We start from the raw sequence: 25,595 nt of genomic DNA, 5'->3' as shown, positions 1-25,595 counted from the left end.
AAGTCTCACACCAACATCATATAGTCATAGTATTCATATGAAAAGATTTTAAGTTTTCACCATAATATTTTATTTATTATAGGAATATTTAATGTTGAAGAACATACCATGCTCTTAAATAGCTTTTGTTTTCAAAACACTCATACCAATTTTATTTTTTTTGGTTCAATTTACCTTCAGTCATTGAGTCTATATATGTGTGTGTGTGTGTGTGTGTGTGTGTGTGTATTTGAGATATATATATTTGAAAGAGATAGAGAAACGATAGTCATTGACTATATATGTTAAATATATAATATTTTCACCAATATATTAAGCCTTTCTGTATTTGAGGACCATATATTTCTTAATTATTCATGATGATGAGGGAAAGAGGGATGGTTTTGATATATATATCCAAAAGGAGAAAGTAAATTTTTGGCTTTCTTCCACTTGGTAAACAAGTACTGTATTATTGAACACATACAATGTAAACACACTATGATCAGAACTATAGAGAATTTGAAGAAATGTGTATCCTTGCTCTCCAGAAACCTAAATCTATGTGGGAAAATATAATAACTATAAAAAGTTACATAGGATCAGAAGCCTAGAATAGGTGGTCATCTAGGATTCAATTATTTGAATTATTAAAACTTTGTGATAAAAGCAGTACAAAAAATGATTGGCATTGGAAAATAGAAAAGTAGGACAATTTTAAGAGCAGACATGACTGAGTAAGACTGAATCAAAGAAGTGAGATTAACAAGGAAGGAAATTGAAACAAGAAGAGCACAGGGGAAGAAATTAATAAACTACAAATCTCATTCATGGGTTGACTTGACCAACTTGGTAGGGAAGGACAATTGAATCCAGATTTTGTAAGATGTTTGTATCACATTAGCATCGATACCTGCCAAGAGAAAACAACAACAAATCTGTGAAATGGTGATTTGAACAAGATAGAAATTTATTTCTCTTTCCAGTAAAAGCTCACAGATGGGAATACCCAGCTGGTGTAACCCAGCATGGTGACCGGGCCCAGGCTTTTTCTACCCTGTTGCTCTGATGGGCATAGGGTGCATGGCTCACTCCAAAGGCTACCTTGTGACTCAAGACAACTATACCAACTTCAACCATTATGTCCTGTGTTACATTCAGCTAGAAGGAAAAGGAAAAAGAGAAGGGCATGGCCTCTCATTTATGCATGTTTTCCATAAGTGGCACACTTACTTCAACTTGCATACCATAGCCAGAATTTGTTGCTATAGGCATAGGTGATTTCAGTGTGTAGCCAGGTTGGAGAAAGACTGTAATAGACAGAAAACAGAAATGGGACTTAAAAGTGTTTCTACTATTCCCCTTAAATTAGGATTGTGTGGAACCTAAGTAAATACTTTAGAAAATTATTTTATTATTCTTAAATTCATCTTATTCCTTTAACATGCAAAGTGCTCCTAGGTAAGATTCTGAGGATGAAAGAAATAGGTGTTCTACTTTCCTGGAAGCTTACCTTCTTAGGGAAAACGCAAGACTATCCTATTGGGATTGATTATTTTTATTGGCCGAATGATGGAGTGCTATGTAGGAAATATTTTTAACATCATAATATTTGTGATTTTTAACGACTTAATTTTCCATCTTTTTAATCTATTCAAAGAAATAGATTAAAGGCTATTTCCTATTAATTTACTGATGAAGACAAAGTACTAAGTCATGTGTTGCTTGAGTGGTGGTTGGCACATTTGGAATTCTTTGTCTCACCAGCTCCATCTTTGGATAATATTCTTTCTTAATCTTGTTGGTGTTTATTTACCTTTGAATTTTTACTCCAAGAGTTCAGGCTTCTGAATCGCTGGGCTCAAATTACTTGAGATTTCCTAAACTCTCTCTAATTAGGAGCTTTTTAGAACTTTACTTCCTTAAATTAAAGAACTTGAGAAGCTGTAATCACTAACTTGCTCTTCAGCAGATTTCTTTTTAGTCTACAATTAATCTAGATATTTGAACTATGAAAGTTGCAATATTCTGTGTAATATGCACCTTTTGAAATTCATGCAAAGGAATCAAAGTAGAGCCCAGATTTTAGTGACAGCAAATGTAAATATCGGGACATTTGAAAGTTCTGAGATGCATATATCAGAGTTCCCATCTTCACAAACAGCTCTTTAATTAAACTCTAAGTGTCTGAGAGTACAGCTCCAGGGACTTGCCACATGCGTACAGAAATAACACAAATGTGAAGGTCTCATCTATGAAAATGATCCGTTTTGATTAGACTGGGACCTTCGAAGGGCTTTGGGATGGCTCAGTGATATCATCATGTTTAAAATAGAACAGACATTTCTATAAAATATATTTACTGAGAATATTTCAGGCCTCTTAATTTTGGATTAAGGAAGCTTATATTGTTTGCATGCTGAAATGCTATTGTTTGCCTGGTATACATGATCTCAGTTATTCCTAAAAGTTTTGAAAGGAACATGCAAATCTCTTCTTTTTGTGCTTGTGAAACTCAAAGCTCAGAGAGTCACACTCATAGTAAATGGCAGTGCTGGGATTCAAAGTCTGTGTTCTTTCCACTACACCCCAGGCCTTGTCCATATTCACTAAGCAAACTGCCAAAAAAAAAAAAAAAAAAAATTGCACACAAGTGTTGTGGAAACTGATACACACTTTTATATTTACTCATGTATGTGCAAATGTGCACACAGAACCTTCTCCCCCACCTCTGTAATCTGAAGGTTCAGCATTGAATATAAAATATTCTCTTTGAGAAAGATACTGTTGGTTTAAGAGAACTCCTAAAATCAGAGTCAGTTTTCCAGTGTGTACTATTCTAACAGCTTTCAAAGGTTCTTGATTCTTCTCAATAATTCAGGGCTCCCCTGCAGGTATTTCTTCTTTGTCCTCTGGGCAAAGAGGAGCCACTTATGTTTAATTTTACCAAATCAGCTTTGAAGAGTAGGTTCAGATTTCATACAGTCTGCTGGGTAGTATTTCCAGGCACTAGGTAATGTGCTGTGGGCAATCCATGGAGTTCATTTTCTGCACCCCTACCCACCCCCTCCCACCCCCTCTCGTTCTGCCAAGATTAGAAATCATTCCCCACAAAGTTAGCCCAAATAAAACAAGTAAGCTTTTGAATAGTGATGAAAGAGGTAATTCTGTTTGGAGTAATAATTTGTCTCACACCAAATACCATCCTCGTTCTGATGATTGCATTTTGCTACCTAATCTCTTTGATCAAGCATACGTGTATATAGAAGCCCAACGTCTGAGTGTGTTCCCTGAGAAGGCAGAGAAAAACAGAATTGCAAACGGAGGCATGCCCAGCTATTTCCTTCTGTTCACTTGTTCATGTTCCTTTTCTAGCCATTCTGCACTGCTGGGCATGGCAGTGGGCTTAGCAGCAAGGGAGCCCCTCCCGTTGTACTTACATACAGGTCTCAGCCCAGGCCTCAAACACATGTAAGCATGAAGAGTTGCTGTGTTTATTTGCTGTGGACTAAATGACTAAAATGAACCACAGCAAGTCAGGCAACATTCCGTGCTTCTGCCTGAGAATAACAAGCAAACGGTACAGCAAGCCATGTTAGGTGACAGAGTGATGCCACAGACATGAGGAAGAAATTGTCTGCTGTCTTCCGGCCACCGGTTGTCTTTGTAGTGCATTGTTATTGCTCTGCTGCTTCTCTGCACGCTTGTCAGACCAAGCAAAGAATGTCTGAGAGGAGCTGCATTTGACATTTCCGGAGTTTGGATCTTTTCCCAACCAATGTACATCCTTCACTTAATTGTCCTATGACTGAGAGGCATCCCTTTTGATTGGAATGTGTCACAGCTTGGAGAGTTATTTTAGAAGGCTGCTTGATGCATATCTGAAGCTGTGCACTTTCTCTTTACCTTCCTCCATCTTTTACATCTTTCTTTACTCCCCTATGCAAGTTCTCAAGATTACTCATCCTTAAAAGGTGTAAATTACAAAATAAATCATTACATTACTATTGAACCAATACAATATCCTTCACAAAATTATATTCTTAGTGCTGCTTCATTGGAAAAGACCGATAGATCAAATAGGAGAAAACCACGACTGTGATGGAAATTAATAAAAACATAGAGGATGCTCAGTTTTTCATATCTTAAAACTCATTTTAAGTTGTAAATATTTGTATAGTTATTTAGAGTAACACTGGAAAGACAGTCAAGATCCAGTTGAAAATCAGTAGCACGAGGAATTTACATCTAGCCATGCAAAAGGGCCAAAGTAACCTGCATCTGTTTCTACCTTAACCAATTAATTCAGGGTAAATCTTATTCAAATGAATCATCTCATACCACATAGGTGAAAATACCCAGTTATTGAACTGATTTGCGTTTCATTGCTTATTGATTGTGATACCTTTTTCACGAGAGACTTTCCTTTTTAAAAATAATGTCAGGTTATGATTTTGTTTCAGATTGACAGGTCTCTAGAACATTAGAACTTTAGATGGCAGAATTTAGTTGCCAGCAAGAGAGTAGTGTTGTATTTGGCAGCTCTCTCCCACCAGATGTTGAGGGTGAAGGCTGGCAGGGCTCCACTCTCCAATCCACTCTGGCCCTTTCATTTACCATGCCACTTCTTCCATATTGGCTGCGTTTGTGGTTTGATTCAGCGTTTGGGAAGAGATTCTATTCTTGCCACAGGGGAGAAGGAAATAAAATGTGAAAACAGGACTCTTATTTGGAGGGCATGCTGAGCCAAGAATTTGGAAATTATGTTTTCTTTCTCTCTTTTTCCTTCTCCTTTTTTCCTTTTTTTTTCTTTTCTTTCTCTCCCCCTCTCCTTCCCTCCCTTCTGTGTTCCTGTCTTCCTTCTTGTTTATAGGAAAGAGCTAATATTAAACTCCTACTACATAGTAGGTGCTTTACATCCTTTAAATAATAAGGGGCATTGAATGTGTATTGAATCACTGAAAAGGTAAATAAAGATGATAAGCGTATCATAAAATTTTTCTGCATCACTCTTTGAGGTTTCAGTTATGAAAAAAAGCTACAGAAATTAAAACTAGGGGCAATAAAGCCATGTGCTAATGTCAAAACAGGATCTTTTATAGATAGCAAAAGAGAAACTATAGGTCCTAAAAAGTGATTCCTCTAGCATTTAACTGGGGTTAGAAAATTGCATTTTAGATTTTAGTTGGAGAGATAATAGCCCTGCTTTAAGATTCTTACAGACAAAGCTAATCTGGAAGAGTTTAGAATTGTGGTTACATTTCCAAAACGATATTGATTGGGAGAGGAGGCACAAGGGAGCCTTCTGTGTGCTGAAATGTAACTGGATTTGGTTAGTAGTTTCATGAGAATATACATATGGACAAAGTCATTGGCATATTTAAAATATTTGCACTTCATCATACATAAGTTACACTCTAGTAAAAACAACAAGAAAATCTTTTTTAAAAGCAGCTACAGTATAGCCAAAACATATATTCTTTCTCAATATAAAAATAGAATACATTAGCTATAGCAATTTCAGTAAGTAAATATAATTCTTAAAAGACTTTACATTCCCATTTTATTCCAAACTAAACATCCGAAGTTAGAAACCAGTATGGAAATGTGTGTGTGTTTGTGTGTGTGTATTTCCTTAGTAGTAAGATACAACCTTGTAAGGTTTTAAGTAGTAATAGTTCTCTCATTGACATTAATGATGGTTAATAAATATCCTCTCTGATATTTGAGACAAGTTTGAGTAATAATCCTTTTATGAAAGCATGTAAGTAAGTATACCCCCAAAACCAGATACACAGAATTTAGAGATTCATTGAGCCACCATACTACCCACTAGAATAACAGGGAATATGCACCATTGTTGAATGATAATGCCTTAAGGATCACTTGTATAGACCATTCGGTCAGCTGTTCAGAAATAGTTATATCATTTGTCACAGGAACTTTAGCTAATAACTATAATCAGAAAATGATAATTAGAAAATTAAAGTAACATGTATATAAAATTTTATGTCAACCCATTATTTTTGTTTACTTCAATTATAATTACATAGTTGGAGACAATATCTTACTTGGAAAACACAATAATACATACTTGCTTTGATAATTAGTATTTTCTCAAAGACTTGGGCTGTGTATTCAAACATAACTATTTTTTATTCATTTAATAAATTATCATATAAACTAACAGAGGCAGTTATTCTTCACAGGTTATCACAACAAATGAATCACCAATAGCTTGTCCAATAGTGGACATTATCAAGCATATTTACTATATGTTGGAAACTTCTTTACAAAAATGTAAATATGGTATGATTTTTGGTTTCAGATTTGAGTGACCAGAATCAGACTTATCTCTATTTTTGTGGTTCTATATCTTCTTAACCTTGCTTGTAGAACATAAACTTTTTTTTTTTTTTTTAAGATTTCCTTTATTTACTCATGAGAGACACACAGAGAGAGGCAGAAACATAGGCAGAGAGAGAAGCAGGCTTCCTGCAGGGAGCCTGATGCAGGACTTGATCCCAGAACCCCAGGATCATGCCCTGAGTTGAAGGCAGATGCTCAACCACTGAGCCACCCAGGTTTCCCTAGAACATGATGAGGAAAAAAGAGCATACTGGTTTTCAAAAAGAGGTTTTCTCTTCCCTGTGGATTCCTGAGTAATGTCAGTGGAGGATAATGAAATTGATGTTAGTACTTGAGTATCTCAGTTATCTTAATGTACACTCCAGGATCACTGTATCAATGTAGGCTTATTCCAAACCTGGTGACTTCAAAGTGGACCTTCATTTTTACACATACTGCCATACCCAAGTAACTGTTTAAAAGTCTTAAGGTATATGAAATGTTTTAGTTATTAGCAGCATGTGTACTGAGGTTCCCTGGCCTTCAGTTTAATTATATGTTAAACTAACATTCTTAAGGCTTTATATACCAAAGGCACTGAAATAAAAGACAAAGTGATAAGGAGGAGAAGAAGGCCAGTGAAGGAGAGAACATAATAGAAAATAGAAACATGGGGTGCCTGGCTGGCTCAGTCAGTACAGCACGTGACTAGATCTCAGGGTTGTAAATTTGAGCCCCACATTGGGTGTAGAGATTATTTTAAAAATAATTAGAAATTTTAAAAAAAAGAAAGTCTCTCAGTCTGCCTGAGCCTGGCATTGTTTGCTTCCAAATTTTGTCTTGCTTTTCCTTCACAATTCTATTTCTATTACTTTTTTTTCAGGTTTGTTTTATATAAAGAGAGGTGTCTTTATTTATTAATTGCTAATCACATTTCTTCTCATACTTTTACGCCAGTATATTCTGAGTATATCTTCATTCAGGTTTAGGCTTCTTCCAGTAGACCCTGTTAAGTCTTTTGTTTTCTTGTGGTGCATATATCCTCAGTGCATGTATATATTTTAGGTATAGATGAACCTTGGTTTTGTATTAGTGTTTTCTGTTTCATTTTTGATATCCTCCATAATAAGGCTTAGCCTTTTGGGAACTTTAGGTTACAATAGCATGCTAGTTCATGTCTTCCTGATGTGAGCAATGGGATCCTCAAGTATAATGGAAAAATATTTAATTTTATGTTATTTTTATTTTTTTCAGTGTGTGCTGTATTTGTGGGCCTTGAAAATTCTTTACCCCAAAACACTGTTTTTACTTCGTGGAAATCATGAATGTAGACATCTAACAGAGTATTTCACTTTTAAACAAGAATGTAAGTATACTTCAGGCTTCTCCATTTAAACACCGTATGTGCTAGTCATTTTAATCCATGCTAAGAGCACATGATAATATTCATTGCTTAAAAGCCAAAAACCTAAAAAATGATGCTATCTTATTTTATGTCCTTCCATAATTCTTTCTAAGCATGGACAATGAAGAGAATTCAGAATTTCTTTTTTAAATTATAAATTCTTTATAAAATGATCCCTAAAAATTGGAATTAACATTTGATGTAATTTGCCCTAAGAAACAACAACTTCATTTTTAAAAATAGCCAGAATACTACTATTCAGGGGAATAGTTTTACCCTTTCATCTCAAACCACTCAAGAAAAGGAGATGGAGGGCAAATTTAACTGTGCCTGTTTTGGAAACAATAGTTTTACTAGCCTCTAGTGGATTTTGCAAAATTAAAGATGATGTCTTCCTTTAGATATAAATACTAGGAGTGGGAGGTACTTCATATAAATTTCATTTCTCACCTCTCTTGATTTTCCCTATTGTCCACTGAAACAAATTTCTCTCTGTCATTTAGCCCTATATTCAATGGAGTACAGAGACTTTTCTCAAAACATTAGATATAAGTCGGTAAGGAAAAGCAATGGGCTGTGATACAGAAACAACTTTAGAAACTTTCTTGCCATCTCCTCTCTACAAGATCATTTAGGAAAATTAGCTAGCTTTATGGCCATGTTTCTGTTGGTCTCCTGGTTGTTTGTATACATAATTTTTTAGATATATCTGCAGCAAGGATATATTCAAAAGTTTTCTCCTCTGCTATATAAAAAGTTACTAAAAACTGTAAAATACAGAAGAACAACAAAAGTATAAGACAGTGGATATAAAAAAATAATACAAGTATTCCCTGCCATTTCAAGAGTGTCTTATGTCACTTTACTTTTATGAGAACCTATATGGGTACTTGTTACTGCTAACCAAAAGAAATCCAAAGGGAATTTTTGCTTTTAGGAAGAAAGGTGGAAAGCAAAAATAGTGTTTAGTGTTATATTTGCAGTGAGCACTTAGAGGAAGCGCTCACCCTGAGCAATAAGTATCTCCTCCCACCTCCACCAAGTCCCTTCACTGGGAACTATACTCACCATCAAGCTGCCATAGCTTGGAACTTTGTGAGCCTCAGTGCTTTATCTCCATTTATTTTGTGCATCTGTTATAAGTAGAGTCTTAAGATAGCAGAAAAGCCTAAGAGTTTATTTTTTGGATCTGTGACTGCTCCCCTGCCCCAATTTTTCCATATAGATTAATGATAATTGCTTCTTCGCTTCCCACCATTTCGGCTTACAAAAGGTTTCAAAGGAACACTACTACACTTTTAGATGGGGCGAAACCTGTGATACATACCTCTTCAAAATATCTTATTTAATCATGTTTTGGAACTTCACAGTGTGTAGTTATATGCTAATAATATGATTCTGGGAATAAAACATTTTAAAAAAAGACTATTTCAATGAAATGATCATAGCTCTTAAATCATGAGAACCAATTATTTGTTTTTAAATCATGTTTTAAAAGGTAAAATAAAGTATTCAGAACGTGTATATGATGCCTGTATGGATGCCTTTGACTGCCTGCCCCTGGCTGCCCTGATGAACCAGCAGTTCCTGTGTGTGCACGGTGGTTTGTCTCCAGAGATTAACACTTTAGATGATATCAGAAAAGTAAGTTCTGTTATTTCTAAGTCTCATCATGCTGTGCGCTTCATTAATAAATAGAAGACATTAATTTCCCTGTCTTTTTCATTGACTTTATCCTTTTGAATTAAAAGGATTTAAATTTGTCATGAATCTCTTCTTTGTATTCACTTTTATTCAGAGAGAAAAATATATTTATACTTGGAAGAGTTTTTATCTTGAAAACCTCAGGGTTCATTTTACCATGTGACATGTGTCATTGAAATGTATAATATTTGGTTGCAAAAAAAATATGCCTTTTCATTTCCCTGTGGCTGGCTTTAAGCAACCCATTGTATATTCATAGTCTATTATAGTGAGAAAATGTTGCTTTGCTCTTGGAAAAATATCACAACTCGACCTTTAAAACGTGTCTATATTATAATTTTTAAAAATATCTATTATATTCACAGATTAACACTTTAAAGTAACAATCTGACAAAAACAATGGTGATATTCTGTTGACTATATTAGAGTGGCTAAGTGAAAGTTGATTTTTTTTTGAGGTATTTTTTACTTAATTTAACAGTTGCTAGTAATAGTTGTTGTAGCCAGTGAAAAGATGAGTTAGAGTGAACATGGAAATAAATGTCTTTTTCTTGAGAATATGTAATAATATAAGATAATTTTATGTAGTAGAAGAGATGATTATATATATTTATTTATTTATGTATTTATTTATTTATTTGTTTATTTATTTATTGGTTTGCTCAATATTCTTTGAAAAGTTCCTTGGCTTTTAAAGAAAAACTGTTATTTAGGAAAATAAAATAGTCAAATTCTACCTTAATACTCTATCATTAAGGTCCAAGTTTTCAAGTGTAAAAATAATACTGTATTTAGTTTCCTATTAGAAAGGAAATGCATGATTTTTATTTTTAAAATCAAACAGAAGTACATTAAATAAATCTTTGCTTCCTGCTCTGTATGTTTTTGTCTTTTTAAATAAGACATCATTACCCATCTGCTTCTGGAGTTCTGCAGCACACAGAGCATTGGTATTTGCTCTCTGTTTAAAGTATGAGAAAGACATGACACTGAATTGTAGTCATGGAGTTAAAGGCGAGAGTGGTTCACTTTCTGTATGAACTCTATAATCTGATGGACTTTAGCATTATTAACTGAACTTCTTATCATAAATTAAGTAAAATTTAAAACTATCACCCGCTATCCCAGAACTTATTTTCTGACATGTTTCAGATATTCTGTTCAATTTTCACATATGTCATATTAAGCATGAATGTTAGCCATAGAGTGATTTTTAGGTTTGCATTTTGCCTATGTCAGTTAGAGTTTCCACCACACTTAACTTTATTTAATTAATTTTGTAGTTATTTATTCTTCCCGTTGATGGTATTAATTTTAGAATGCATTTTGTAACTTTTCCAGAATAAGTTCTATATTCTGGTTGCCTTAACAGATCTTTAGCTGGATATTCATAGTAATCAGAAAGACTCTTCTTCTTTGCTATTTTACTCCTAATAATAAGTTCTTCTTTCTTAGAAAGAAATTCTGTGTTTTTATGAACAAGCATTATTTTTCTTGGATGAATTATTCTAAAAGCATGAATTATTTAAGTCTCTTTACCAAGTCTAAGTTTGCAATGAATATTTTATGGATAACATAATGGTTGAAATATAGAGGGTCTTGGCTTATTGAAGTTTTTCATTGAGTGTTGAAAGTGTGAGATATTGCTTCATTCTTATTAAATATTAGTAAAAAATGGTGTGTAGCAAAACCATTATTTATGTCACCTTTTATGTCTCAGGAAAAAGAATTTGATCAGCTGCCAGGCTTATATATTCACCTTTCCCAATGGATTTTTGAAAAATATTAAAGTATTGAATATGAAGAGTATCAGTTCTTAATAGGTTTTCATAGCTGTTTTATGCTTTTTTTTTGAGAGACTATATAACGTCTGCTAACTTCACCAAAGATTCTTTAATTGCAGCTAAATCAGGATAAACTACAGGAAAGTGATAGTGTTATAAAATTGTTGGTGAAATGTCATTTCCAGTTTTTATATTGCTCTTGCTTTTCTAAATATACCTTTTTAAGTTGAAATATGACCTTGCTAAACATTTATAGCTGGAAAATGGATTTCATATGAGGGTTTTGGTAAAACTATAAAGCTTAGAACTGTGAGCTGAAGAATGACCAGCTGAATTGGGGTTTATTTTACTGCTTATCATTCCTTTTGGTTTGTAATGACTAAGATAAACTACACCAGGCCTGTACTCTAATTCGAAACTTAGATACCCTCTAATAGTGAATATCCAAAATGCCGTACAATTGGCTGCTCTTAAAATGAAAGCCATTTATTCTCAAAGTCATTGTTGTTCAATATAAACACCACACGTTGTTCTCCATCCAAATTTCTAAATCTTAGTTTAATGGAGGCAGTGATAGATATTTCCCTAAAGATAAAACAATAGAAAAGCTCCTCCTCAAGAAATGAAACACAGAATCACATCAATTGGTAATGACTAAAATACTTAGATCACATAAGTAAGGAGGAGAGAAAGAAAAGATAAAAAGTAAACTAGGAGACAGGAAAAAAGGATCAAAGAGTAGGTATGAAAGAAACAAGAGGAAGGTAAAGAGCGAGACAAAGACAAATAAGGAACAGGCTCATCCAGAGGAAGGAAAGAGGAGAAATTGGAGAGAGAGAGAGAGAGAGAGAGGAGGCGTGGATGAATAGGGAGAAAGGAAGGCAGAGGAGAGCCAAACCAACAGGAAGAGGGGAAGAGGGCTGCCCTCACTGAGACAGTGCTGAGGACATTAGGGACTGCAGCAACACTTCTACTTTCTGGATTCCAAAGCTTCCAAAGATTAGTATTTTGCTCTCTGTCTTCTATTTTTCTTAGTTAGACCGATTCAAAGAACCACCTGCTTATGGACCTATGTGTGATATCCTGTGGTCAGACCCCCTGGAGGACTTTGGAAATGAGAAGACTCAGGAACATTTCACTCACAACACAGTCAGGGGGTGTTCGTACTTCTACAGGTGAGGACGGACAGCTCGCCTTCGGGAGCACATTTGGTTCATAAATGTTCTAAGTTATCAGTTCATGTCTTGCTCGATGTGTTTGTGATGTTTACGAGACTTCTGTGGGAAACAAGGACAAATGAAAGATTCACTCTGCAAGCCTGCCTCAAATGGGCTCTTAGCACTTGCAAAAGGAAAAGGTAAATAAAACATTTACATGAATACACAGATAGAAGAATAGAAAAGTCATAAAAGAGGCATGTGATATCAGGGTGGTGAAGCAGACAAAAAAGATAGTGAAATTTAGTAGAAAATGTGTTCTGTTTCAAGAACTGTAGAAAAAAAATACAATGCCAGCCTTGATTTTTTTTGTACAATTATACAATCACTTAAGACATTTTTTACCCATTTTCATAACTTAAATCAGAAAACCAATTTTAAGTCTGTTAATTAAATGATATTGAAGTTTCTCCTAAACTTTCTTAAGTTTGTTACACTTCCTGGATAAATTAAAATTAGCAGCAGCTCAGTACATAGGGACCATAGTAAATTTATTTTTAGCACTTTGACAAGCCGCTTTCCAAAACTGTTACAGTAATTTTTATATTTGCCAGTATAGGGGAATCTGCCCATTCTATAACGCTTCAGAGCACCTCAGAAAGAAATCCACAATACAGTTGGGTCTTTGCCTCCTCACGATTTTCCTAATCTCTCAGCTCAGGTGTTGCCCCTGCATTTGATTATACTGTTTCACTAGGTTCTCTTAGCATCAGACACACAGTTTAAAACAAAGCGTTGTGGAGGGAGAGGATAACTGGGTGACAGGCACTAAGGAGGGCACTTGATGGGATGAGCACTGGGTATTATACTATATGTTAGCAAATTGAATTTAAATTTAAAAAAAAAAAGAGACACAAAGTTTATGTGACAGTGGCCAAAGTGACAGGAGAAAGAAGTTGTGGAGAAATCGAGAATGTTCAATTCTATTGATACATAGTCTTTAAACAAAAGAAAACAAAACAAAACTTACACACCAAATGTGATGTACAGTGAAGTTTATGCCCAATTCCAGCCCCGTCAAGGAAGCATCTGGGAGGGCAAGGGGAGCTCAGACATGGCACACATCTTCCTTAAGTGTAAGAGTAAGCAGCTCTCACTCAGCCTTCTATATAACATCTATCAGGTGAAACATTTTGTTCCATACTTTAAGTTTTCCTTACAGGGGGAAAAAGCTTCCTTTTATACATCTGTTGAAGTGATTGAGGAATTAGTTTGTGAACAGAAAGTCTTATATACTGTAAAGCATCCTTCAAAGAATACTTTTTGTTATAAATATTGATAAAGAGGTTTGCTCTCAGCTTATCAGAAAGGTTATAATTCATTTCTATGTTTTGGAAAATTGAGCACCAGGTCTCGTGACTCCATTTTGGATGAAATGAAGAAACATGGTAAAAATATTTCTGAAAACCTGATGCTTCTTTTCAGTAATTAATTTGGAGGTAATCTGTTATTAAATATGCTGAAAGTTTTTATGAAAAGATAAATATTATTGATATACATCAAAGTGAAGTTTTCGATTATTAAAATTTAGTTTTAAATCCCTGGTCATAGCATGGGTGTTTAAATTACCTACTCAATGCCACTGGGTTGTGCTTCAGTACTACAATAGCAAACAAAAGCCAAACCTCTTGATTGTGATATTGAGGCACATTGCATTGATCTTTCTTTTTATTCATAATATAACATTCTTCTGTTAGTTTTCTGAGTCAGCTGTTCAAATAAATCGTATTCTAAATGAGGTTCTGTACTGAACTTACATAAAGTTATGGTATTTTTGTTTTATCAATATAGACACAGATGTGTTTACATCAGAGATAAAGTCCATCAACTAGATAATTAGAGGATTATGCATGTTTTCACACTTTTGTTCTCTACAAAATGGTTATTTAACTCCTCTCATTAGAGGTTCTTTAGTATCTGTAGCCATGACAAATGCTGAATATCTAAATGCACAGCCTATAGGCTCTGATGAATGGCAAAGGAATCTGGATTCTGTTTTATCTAAGGAGGAGAAAAGGGACTCTTTCCTTCAAGAGCTTTTAGATTCTTTTGTCTTTAGTTCCCTCAGAGGTGGCAAGACATCCTCTGTGGCTGCACTTTATAAAGCTGATCTAGAGAGACACAGGGAGAGCAGTAAAACTAGTGGCAGAGAAACTCGGTGACAATTACCTGTTTGAGTTATTGGCAGTTATTTTGATTGACAACTCCCAGTTTTATTTTACATGTTTATAGAGAGTCTGCAAATTTAATTTGCTGTGCCACCCTATCCTCATCTGACATATTGTCTGGGCTGTGATTTAAATAAAATGAAGTTTTACAGAAAAATCCATCAGTAAAAATGCATGAATGCTGCGATGCCTTAGGGAAGAGGCACTGTGACATAGGGGAGGGGATCCTCTGCTTTTGCCCTGGTGCTACCATGATCTTAGTAACCTTAGACTGGAGTTTGCAAACTCAAATGCCTGTGATGTCTAGAAAGGTACTTGAGAATCGTGAAACAGGCCTAGACTTACACTGTAAAAATTTGTGAGGATCCTGACAAAGCAGAGGTAAGAATTTCATTTTCATGTAGACCAAACAAAAACTGTTGGCTGGATTTGGTGCTTGGGTTGGCAGTTTGTGTGTCTGCCTTGGATGAATCACGTAAGCTTTGTGTTCTAAGCTTAGCTTACTTCAAAAGGAGTGAGTTAAATCAGATATTCTGAAGTTTCCTCCAAACTCTGAGACTTAAAGAACATCTTTACAGTCATTTTAAAAGTGTTTTTGAAGCTGCAAATTGTGGCTCACTCAAATCACTGCTGATCTCTTAATCACAGATCAGCGATGTGTCAGCTCTTCACACGCAGCCCACCTTCCCTTCTGCAGTTGACACTCTTCCCAACCCCTTCCACCTGGAAATCTTCTGGTTCCTCCTTACCACATATCCTGATTCTCCTCTAAGTTATCCTGCAGATCCCTGCCTTTTGAGCTGCTCTTTCTTGGTCATCCTTCTGCTTTCAACATTTTTTTCTTCCCCTGGAGCCTCACCTGTTCCATTAGCTTCACTATAAACTGTCAACTCTGTTTTTTTCTTTGTTTTTTTGTTTTTTTTAACTCTGGGTTTTATTGCCAGATCTAGCCCCTTCATCTATTTCTCCTTTCCTGAGCTGGACTTCTCTATTTCTAAAGTAGCTGCTGGAAGTTCTTATCTTAGATGTCCCATTGTCACCTTAACCTAAACTCACCTTGCCTGAAAAGGCCTATTATTTACTTCCCCACTGGAGCTTCCTCCTGGTTAGCCTGTTTCTATTAACAGTTCTATGAATGGTCATGCACTCTAGAAAATATCTTCACTTTTTCTTTTTGCACTGAAATCGCCATCAGTCATCACATCTTACTGACCCTTTCTTAAAAATATCACCGGCATGTAGACTATTCTGCCTTCCTTTCTTCCTACTCTGAGTTCAAGACTTTCATTTTTAGTTTGTTGAAATCACACATAAATTTCACAATGTCCTTCCCACTCACTCCCCCAAGCCATATGGTTTCCTTAATGGGTGTCCTTTTGAGAATTCACTCACTCATTCAATTATTTAACAAACATTAGTTGAACTCCTATTATATGTGCCTTCTGTGAGGCTTTATAGATACTCAGAATACCTGTCTTTGAGGGAGAGTGCCTTTGAGTGGCAAAGACCCAAAACTATGACAAAATTCAAGGTGAGAAATGCTGTGAGAAATGTGGAGATTATCATACATGCACACGTGTACACAGATGTACGCACAGTTGGGGGGCCTACCCCACAGAGGAGTGAATTGGAGTTTAAATGGCAATGTGTGGTAGAAGTGTTACTAGATCTGAGTTTTAAAGGATGAATAGGACCTATCCAACCAGAGTCATTTGGGAAGGCTCTTTGAAGACGGAAAAAGGAGTGTTTATGAAAATATGGAAGAGAGTACATCTGGAACACCGCTAGAAAGATGACCATCTGAATGGTCCCATTTTACCTCTCATTCCAAATTATAGTCAGCTGCTTTAGGATACACTAAAGCTGAACATCCATATAGCTAAATTATTCTACTTTCATTTTTATATTCACTAGAAATGGGGACATGTTTACACCCAAAAGATTGCTCATAGCAACAACATCTGTAATAGCCAAGAAATGGAAGCAACCCAAATATCTATTTAATAGAATGAATAATAAGTTGTAGTATATCTACACACCTAAATACAGCAGATGAGAAGGGGTTAACCAAAGCTGCGTATAACAACATGGGTGAATGCCACAAATAGAGTGATGAGCAGAAGCCAGATACTAGAAGCACATGTTGATGATAGCGTTGAAATGAGAGTTTAACAATACAGAAAGCTAATCTGTAATGTTCAAAGCCAAAGTGGCAGTTACCTGTAGTGGGGAGGTGATAGTGACTCAAAGGAGTTGGGGAAGAGTGCCTGGGGTTCAGGTAATGAATGTTTTGTGTCTTGATCTGAATGTTAGTTATGAGGGGAAGATAGATGATCAATTTGTAATCTGATTTGAGGCAGTTTTCTGTATAAATGCTAAGCTTCAATAAAATGTTTGCCTTAAATAAAAATTGCTCACTGCTCCTAAGGCAGCCTGCAGCCAGGTGCAAGTGAGGACTTAAGCTCTGGTGGGAAGAATTGGAGCCCTTCCAGACTTGATACGTAGTGGGCAAAGTGAAATTAGTTGTCCTAGAACCCTGGGGCAAAGGGGAAAAAAAATGCAGCCAGCCTTGGGAAGAGATATGCCTGACAGCATCCAGGTGATGCCGAGACACCCCAAGGCTTAAAACCCATTACCCAGCCCCCAGAAACAGAAGAGGAACTTGGCAGTTGGGCAGTCCTCCCTTACTACTGGGCTGAAAGAAGGTAAGGACACCAAGGAGGCAACTAGAGGCTTCCTCCTGGCCCCTAAACAGGCGTTGTGGGCTGCCTGCCTCTGCTTTGCTGAACCCAATGAGGGAAAGAAACTCTTTGCCTCTCTTACGTGCTAGACTGCTCTGTTGGGGCCACTCCAGCAATTGAGTGTAAATTCCCATAAGCTGACAGATTGCAGCTAAGGATTTAGGGTATGAAAACAAAGGCAATAATGTCCATCTCTTAAGGCATTCACCATTGCTGGAGAGCAGATATATAAACATAATTTACAGCACAACATGATGAATGCTATCTGAAAAAATGTTATGGGAGCATGTGGGTGCAGCAGTTCTGTACACCTCAGGGTGAGTAGATTTGGGGGGAAGGGTTTATAGGTGATAATTCAGCGAAGGTTTGGCAGAAGGGTAGACTTTTCCAGAAGGAAAAAATACTCAACTATATCTAAAAAGACAAACCTGGGAGGCTTAATTAGTTTAATTTAAACTAATTAAACATAGTTTAATATAGGAAGGAATGAAAGTAAGAGAGTAAACAGAGTAAGTCTAATAATAGCTGTTTTCTCTAATGCCAGAACAGTTTTTCTACCATTTCTACCTTCCTTACCTGTTCATGCTCAGTCTGCATCTCTCTGTCATTCGAACTCCTTTCCTGTCTAGTGTTCCTCATACATCATTACCTTTATGATCTAACATGAATCACAACTAATACATTTAACAGTGTTAAAAAAAATCAACAGATTAAACTTTAAGATCTAATTGGCTTTATTAAACGATTCATGACCTGGGCAGTGTCCCTGCTAGCAAGTAGAGGGGCTCTGAGGAACCATACAGAACGGAAAGTCTTTATAGGGAAGAGGGTGGGGCGAGGGGTTATTTAGAAAAGAAAAGAAAGTCTTGTTTCAGGCCAGTGACTTTGCTGTGGGGGAGGGGCAGAGGGTCTCACACACATGACCTCATCTGCACTTGGTGGAGGCAGAGGGCCCATGTGACAGATTACCTCACTGGTGCTGGTCAGAACATTCCTGACTTGACTGACCAGTTAAGGTTTACTTTTCTGGGGAAGGCTGAAACTTCCATTAAGTTAGATATGAAACCCCAGTTGATGATTTGGTCTAAGTGATGCTATTTGGGGTGTGTAGATTTCTTTTTCACAACTACTACTAGAATCTAAGATTGCTGAATCACTTCTATGCTGTGTTCTTTCTTCCACACCATAGTGGTGGAGAGAAAATTAGGAATTGTTAAATGTCTACCACTCTCAGTCGGGCCCCAGACTAGGGGTTTACATATATTGCTAACTCATTTAATCTTTATCTCGTGTCTATGATATAAATGCTACTGCCTATATTTGTACCAGTGAGGTAATTCAGGCTCAAAGAGGTTAAGCAGTTTTCCAGAATTTACACGGGAAATTGGAATAAAACCCAGATCTAAGTATTCCCACTATTCCATGGAAATTTCCACCTCCTTTTCTACCCAGAGAAATGCATTCTCTAGTGCTTCAAGAATAATCATGTTCCAAGAGGCAAAAAAAGCATTTTCAGAGAGTACAGCTCTTTCTCCAAACACAGTAGTGCATGCTGGTAAAAATGAATATCACAAAGCTGAAAGTATCGGTGGTCTTCACTGATCTTTGCATAGAGTCTTATTTCAAGTCATGTCCAGGACATTGGGTTCAAACAAAACCATCCTAAGGTTGGTTGCCTGACAAGGGTGTCCACAGAAGGGTGTGAGTAGAATTGAGATCCAGCTAGCCCTGTGCTCAGAAGGAGGCCATAGGCCCTATACTTGGGCTGACTGGCTCTGAGGAAGAGAATCTCTTTTGCTTTCATGGGCACAGAACACAGAAGCTTCACATCATTAATGCAAAGAAAATAAAAAAAGAAAACAAAAGATCTAACATGGGAAAGATTTTTTTTAAATGTTCCTCAGACCAATGTGCTTTCTTTGTTTCATAATATCTCAAGAAATGCTTTACTTTCTTTCCTACCTGAGTAATAAATAGCCCTCAACACAAAAAAACTATACACTTATCATACCACCCCCCCATGCCTAATATAGCCTTCTAGCAAATGGAACAAATCACCAGAGAGTCTTTGACAAATTATTGGTGAATAAATGATTTTCCACCTCTCCCTTTGGTATTAGGGGTTCTGAAGCCTGCTTTCTCTATCATTCTACATATATCTTCTTTAGTGCCTTGTAACTTGAACACTATTTGGTTTACCATCATTTCCACTTACGGCATAAAAATGTTGTAAAGCTGTTTGTTTTTTTCTGTCACCTAATATTATTAAAGACTTTAATGTATCCTAGGCAGGTGGTTGACCAATAATGGGAATCTAGATGGTATTCAAGTGTTTTCTAAATTTATTTTTTAAATGTTTGTAATTTCTAGAGAGTTTGAGCATTTGATTATGTATGCGTTTAAATTTATAAAGATTTTCTTCAAAATGAGTTCCTTCCAAGTAATAATACAAATGTTCCTCACTTAATGCTATTAACCTAGCAGATTGCTGCAAGGTTAATTTTATTTTCTTTAGAATGCTGTTAAAAATCAGATATATACTTCCATGAGGGAAAACTTTAACACAAAACAGTATCAAGCTTAGCATGAAGAAAATGTATTAAAATTATGCTTTCATAAAACTAGTGTAGATTCTAACAAAAGGAAAGCATAAATTTAAAAAAATGCTGCCAGGCCATTTGCTCAAGGACAAAAAGTGACAAACCTAGACAAACAACCTCTATCTTACAGTAGTACAACAAGACAGTAAACTATCTTTCTAAAGAAGTATTTCAAAGGCAGAAGAAATAAACAACTGAAGGCGATAGGCACCCTACTCTGTAATCCCTTGGTTGAGTACTTTATGGCTAAATATGTACAAACGTGCTATTTTTTAAAAACAAAACCAGTGTCTCAGCAATTAAGCTTTCTTCAGTTGACACACACTGATCTGGGAAGGTCATATACTCCCCCTTTTCCTAGGGTAGAACACAAGTCTTAGAAGACACCGTTGGTCAACTCTTGACCTAGGTAATGTATGGACACATTTCCATGGACACCCTCTGGGCCATGTTCTGCAATTTGTAGGTTACACTAATGTTCATCAGTTACATGGTCCTTTTACTGGGCTGACCTGTGACAACTAGGAAGTAAAGGCCTCATGAAGGTCTCCTCTTTTTCTCTCCTTAGCAAATTGCTAGAATATTCTAGAACACACATGCATATACACACAAATGCACATAAAAGTGTGCATGTACGGAGAGACTATTTTTGATTTCAGATTCCAGTTTTGCAAAGAGCTGAATCCTTTTTATAATCAACGTCTCTCCTGTGATGTGCCATATTAATATTTTTTCCCTTTTAATCAGGGAATTCTTACAAAACCTGTAATAGAGAAACTATTTCCATTTTCTCTTTTATAATAAATTATAAATTGAGTGACATGTACTATTTAGCATTTATTTAAAGTGCTAGTTTTATAATTGCTGAATTGTTTCTTATACCACATATAGTTTGTTTATATTAAAATGAGCATTGAAAAAAATGAGCATTGGTTTGCTGTCTCTTTATTTGAAAGATCTAAAATTTATTCCTTTTTATGACATACATTTATCTAATGAGAAATCTTAGAGCAGACACAAAGAGACCGCCAGTGATTTTACAAGTTAAATTTGTAACTTGAATTTCATTTTTAATGTTCTTATCTTTGGTTTTGAGACTTCCTTAACAGACAAAGTCATCTTGATTATATGTTTAATATTTTATTAAGTCAAGGTAAAGAATAAGTCATAAGATGCAGTTCTGTTGATCATATTTAAAGTACACAGTTTAAAACCTGTGAATTCCATAATTCTGTTTAGATTTTGATAAAACAGTTAATATCCTCATAACTAAGTTGGTAATTTGGTTTCCAGAGGACTTAGTCTCTCCCACTCCATAACTCAGTACACTGTAGAGCACTCAGGCATTTATGTGTACCCAAATACAATAGTCCTATATTTGAGAAAATTGAGGTTTATATTTTAAATTCCATTCTCATGTTATGTTGATGCTGCTGTTCACTTGTGTTTAAATGTAGACTTGATCATACTGATTTTCTCTATGAGTGGACATTTTTCTAGTGGTGTTATATAATGGCCTACTTTCTTTGTCCAATTCACACATCTCCAACCCTTTCTGATTATGTAAAAAAGTAGAGCTGCAGGTGCTTTTACTACCACAGGGGGATTAAAAAAAACAAAAACAAAAACAAAAACAAAAAAACCTGTCCTGAGAGCCAAGAGGTTTGTTTCATGAATGATGTATGCTTGATTATGCTTGATCAAATCACATAGGTTGGGATGTTACAGATAAATGTGCTACTCTTGACGATTTCGTAACAGATGCTTCTTTCTCTTCTCTTTTTGTCTCTGGCAGTTACCCAGCTGTATGTGAATTCTTACAGCACAATAACTTGTTATCTATACTCCGAGCCCATGAAGCCCAAGATGCAGGGTGAGCAGTTTTGTGGGTTTATGGAAACCATGCGTTGCCCCTGGGTCAAGGTTCCTCACTTTGTTCAGGCTGTGAAGGATCCCTTCTGCTGCTGCGCTCTTTCCCTGAAGAAATTATATCTTGAATTGTCTTCTGATGATGCAGATATGGCAGGGTCTTGGGGAATGTGTGGTCGCAAAGGTGTTGTAAAGTCCCCTTTAAAGTGCCTCCATTTTTAGCTGGAACAAGTAAAAATTTCAGCTGGCTTTTCTAAGAATTCATAAGGATCCCTCTGATTTCTTTCCATTCCTGCTCTTCCCACTGTCCAGTAAGTGACTAAATTATCGGCATCTTTTCAGGCTTGGTTGGCAATGTGAATGAGAATCACACATAAATATTTAACAGATAGCACATGGTGTACTCGTTTAAAGAATATCCTCCCTGACCCCTGTGAAGTTTTAAAGGACAAAAGCAGAAGCATTTAAATGAGGGAGAAAATCCTATATTCTAACTAATAAATGCATAACAGGATTTTGTAATACCCAGTACATTTTAAAATTTAGGGTCCGGAGTTAGTGTAATTATTAGTATAATTGGTAGGCCAATTATACAGGCTTAGAAAACTAAGAAACATCAGATATGCAGGTTGTGCATTAAATCTGTATTAGGGAGAAAAAAGCATAATGAATCTAGGATTTAAAGTCCAGTACCCTTTTCAAGAGGCTCTACTGAAAGGTATTGTTTGCCTTCAAATGCTTAAACTCGTTTCTTCAATATTCTGAATTTTCTGAAAGGGAAGAACACAATATTATAACCTGTATGCTGAAATTAGGACTAGAGATGACTGCATTCTGAAGTAAGCCTATGTCTAATGATCTTAAGTCAAGGCAGATCCTAAGTTCCTTTCAAAATAATTTTTTTTCAAGCAATGATCAACAGGTATGAACTGATCCAATACTGTGTTTTCAGTGTGTCATGGCTGACCTTTGAAATAACCTGTTGATATGCCCAATAAGGTCCTCACATAATTTCTCTTTCTTTTTTCTTTTTTTCCACTTTTCAGGGCAGTGGTGTCACCATGCTTTTTTGACTAACTGTCCCAACTGAATACTTTTTTTTTAAGATGTTATTTATTTATTCATGAGAGAGAGAGAGAGGCAGAGACATAGGCAGAGAGGAGCAGGGTCCATGCAGGGAACCTGATGTGGGACTCAATCCCAGCACTCCGGGATCATGCCCTGGGCTGAAGGCAGACGCTTAACCACTGAGCCACCCAGGTGTCCGCCGGCTGAATAGTTTAAGCAGCTTTATATTAATCCTGCTACAGACCTGAAATCATCTGCTCATTCAAAAATATTTTAAGTTCATCAGTTAAAATCAATTAGCATATTTGTTTGAAATAAGCATTTGATTGATTAATTGGGGAACATTGAGATTATGTCATCTAGTTTCTTTGTTTTTATTTGTTGTGAAGTAGGCATAGCCAATCACATTTTATAATGTCAGGGTACTAAGATTGAGAGTGTTAACTATCTTTCACATTCTGATTTTTTTCCACCAGAAATGTTCAGTCCAATATGCAGAATAAATACTTCTAGAACATTTCAAAAGATCTTTAAGAAGATATTTTCCTCTGGGAAGTGTGGATTATGATTTTGCATTGAATTACATCCTCCCCTAGGTCTCTTAAACTTAGGAAAGACTTCTTTGGAAATTGTACATGTGATTGTATGTTTTCATTGTCAACCTTGAGAGGAATTCATGTCTGTATATAACAGATTTTAGAGAGAAAATTTTGTTTAATGTTATGTAATTGACTTCTCTTAGAGTGATAAAAATGTAACTTGAATATTCTGTTTTAAATCTGTAATTTGATACCATCTTTTCTCACATAATAGCCTTATTGTAACTCATCTTTGTTGTTTTTAGGTATCGCATGTACAGGAAAAGCCAAACGACAGGCTTCCCTTCTCTAATTACAATTTTCTCAGCACCAAATTACTTAGATGTATACAATAACAAAGGTAAGTGGCTTTAGATCCCTCTTACACTCTTGCATACCATGTGCAATAATTCCTAAGCTATTTGGTCTTAATGAAGCATTTTTAGCCGTTCTTTTTCCCCTTGCTTTTTCATTTATTGTTGAATGCAAATTTTGTGATAGTCTTTAGAGTTAACAAATTCAACTGCCAGATATGGAGCCCAGGCACTGTCACTTTTTAACTGTTCTCCGGGAGATTCAAATGTATAACAGGGTTTACAGTGAACTGTTTTGGTAGATACAGGTTTTAAAGATTTTATTTATCTATTGGACAGAGAGGGAGAGAGCACAAGCAGGGGGAGAGGCAGGCAGAGGGAGAGGGAGAAGCAGGTGCCCCACTGAGCAAGGAGCCCAACACAGGGCTCTATTCCAGGACCCTGAGATCATGACCTGAGCCAAAGGCAGACCCTGACTGACCCACCTAGGCGTCCCATAGATACAGGTTTTAAAAGAAAAAATAATTGAAAGTAATCCAAAATCGTGATTCTTAAAAAGGATGTGGATTTCAGTAAGAACAGTGTGATTGTACATGTAAGAGATCAAGAAAAGTAAAATAAGTTATTGCTTCAAATTCACAAATTGTGTTTATTGAGTACCTACCATTGAGTTGGATCCTGTGCTAAGCAGACACATGTTCATTTTTTAAAACTTGAATTAAACTTCAAATCATTAGCCCCCCACCGCCTTTTGATATTCAGAGTGAGTCTCTATGGCTAATTGCTTTGCCCCAGGTCACTCAGGTAGTGACCTAGAACTAGAATCAAATCCACATCTTCTGGTTTAGTGTCCTGTACTTCCTTTTTGAAACTCCAAACTTGTGTGCCTACAAAAGACCAGAAAATGAGGGTATTATTTCCTATAGGGACTATAGGGAAGAGAGAAGGAGCAAGGAACACATTATCTTCTTTTATAATTTCTTTAAATAATTATTTGAAAATGACAGGGAGTGTTACAGTATCACAGGTGTGACAGAATGGGTGATAAAATGTGAAAAAGCAAGGGCAGCCCAGGAGGCTCAGGGGTTTAGCACTGCCTTCAGCCCAGTGCATGATCCTGGAGACCCGGGATCGGGTCCCACGTCAGGTTCCCTGCGTGGAGCCTGCTTCTCCCTCTGCCTGTGTCTCTGCCTCTCTCTCTCTCTCTCTCTATCTCTATCTCTATCTCTATCTCTATCTCTATCTCTGTGTCTCTCATGAATAAATAAAATCTTTTAAAAAAATGAAAAAGCCATTAACTTTACCTGGCATTGGTCTAGATAATATTTATGCAGCATATCTGAATGTGGCTTTCTGAGATCCTTGCCTCTCCCCTCACACACACGCACATGCACATCTGTGCTGTCCTCTAGATTCAGGACATGACTTTCCCACCCATGCTTCCACCCCCGTAGCCCAGAGAGACATGCCTGCTGTGTGGGATGGGTGCACCAGTCTCATCCACTGCCATTTTGACTGTGGTGGGCCCTCCTCTGTGGCTCTGGGGTAAAGTTACCAGAAGGGGCTGTGAAGTTTCTGTCACAACGATGGATGGTAGGGGGTAAGGGAGAGTCATTCCCTGTTTCCTATTTGTCTAATTTCTAGAAAAGAGGAGCTGTCTTTAGGACTCTGTGGCAAGAAGCCTACAAAATAAAATAAAACATATTCTCAGCCATATGTCAAGTGCTTATAAAGCCAGTTGACAAAGTAAGACATTTGGGTAATTTAATACACGTATGTCATTAAGTAAAACTAAACTAACAGAATTAAACACAGTGCAT

General features: G+C 36.3%; 1 protein-coding gene across 5 annotated transcripts in view; it reads left to right on the top strand.

Annotated features, from left to right (window-relative positions):
• Positions 1–25,595, top strand: part of PPP3CA (protein phosphatase 3 catalytic subunit alpha) — a 308,774-nt gene that overhangs the window by 230,693 nt on the left and 52,486 nt on the right. For all 5 annotated transcript variants that reach the window (XM_077882136.1, XM_077882133.1, XM_077882132.1 and 2 more), the window contains 5 exons: positions 7,582–7,693; positions 9,231–9,376; positions 12,256–12,395; positions 21,742–21,819; positions 23,728–23,822. In XM_077882136.1, coding sequence (XP_077738262.1) covers positions 7,582–7,693; positions 9,231–9,376; positions 12,256–12,395; positions 21,742–21,819; positions 23,728–23,822 — 571 coding nt within the window. The remainder of the gene's footprint in view (positions 1–7,581; positions 7,694–9,230; positions 9,377–12,255; positions 12,396–21,741; positions 21,820–23,727; positions 23,823–25,595) is intronic.

Source organism: Canis aureus, chromosome 33 (genome assembly GCF_053574225.1).
Source record: "Canis aureus isolate CA01 chromosome 33, VMU_Caureus_v.1.0, whole genome shotgun sequence".
NCBI classification, from domain to species: domain Eukaryota; kingdom Metazoa; phylum Chordata; class Mammalia; order Carnivora; family Canidae; genus Canis; species Canis aureus.
The sequence above is the reverse complement of the archived record's forward strand: the minus strand, read 5'-3'. Positions and strand labels throughout refer to the sequence as shown.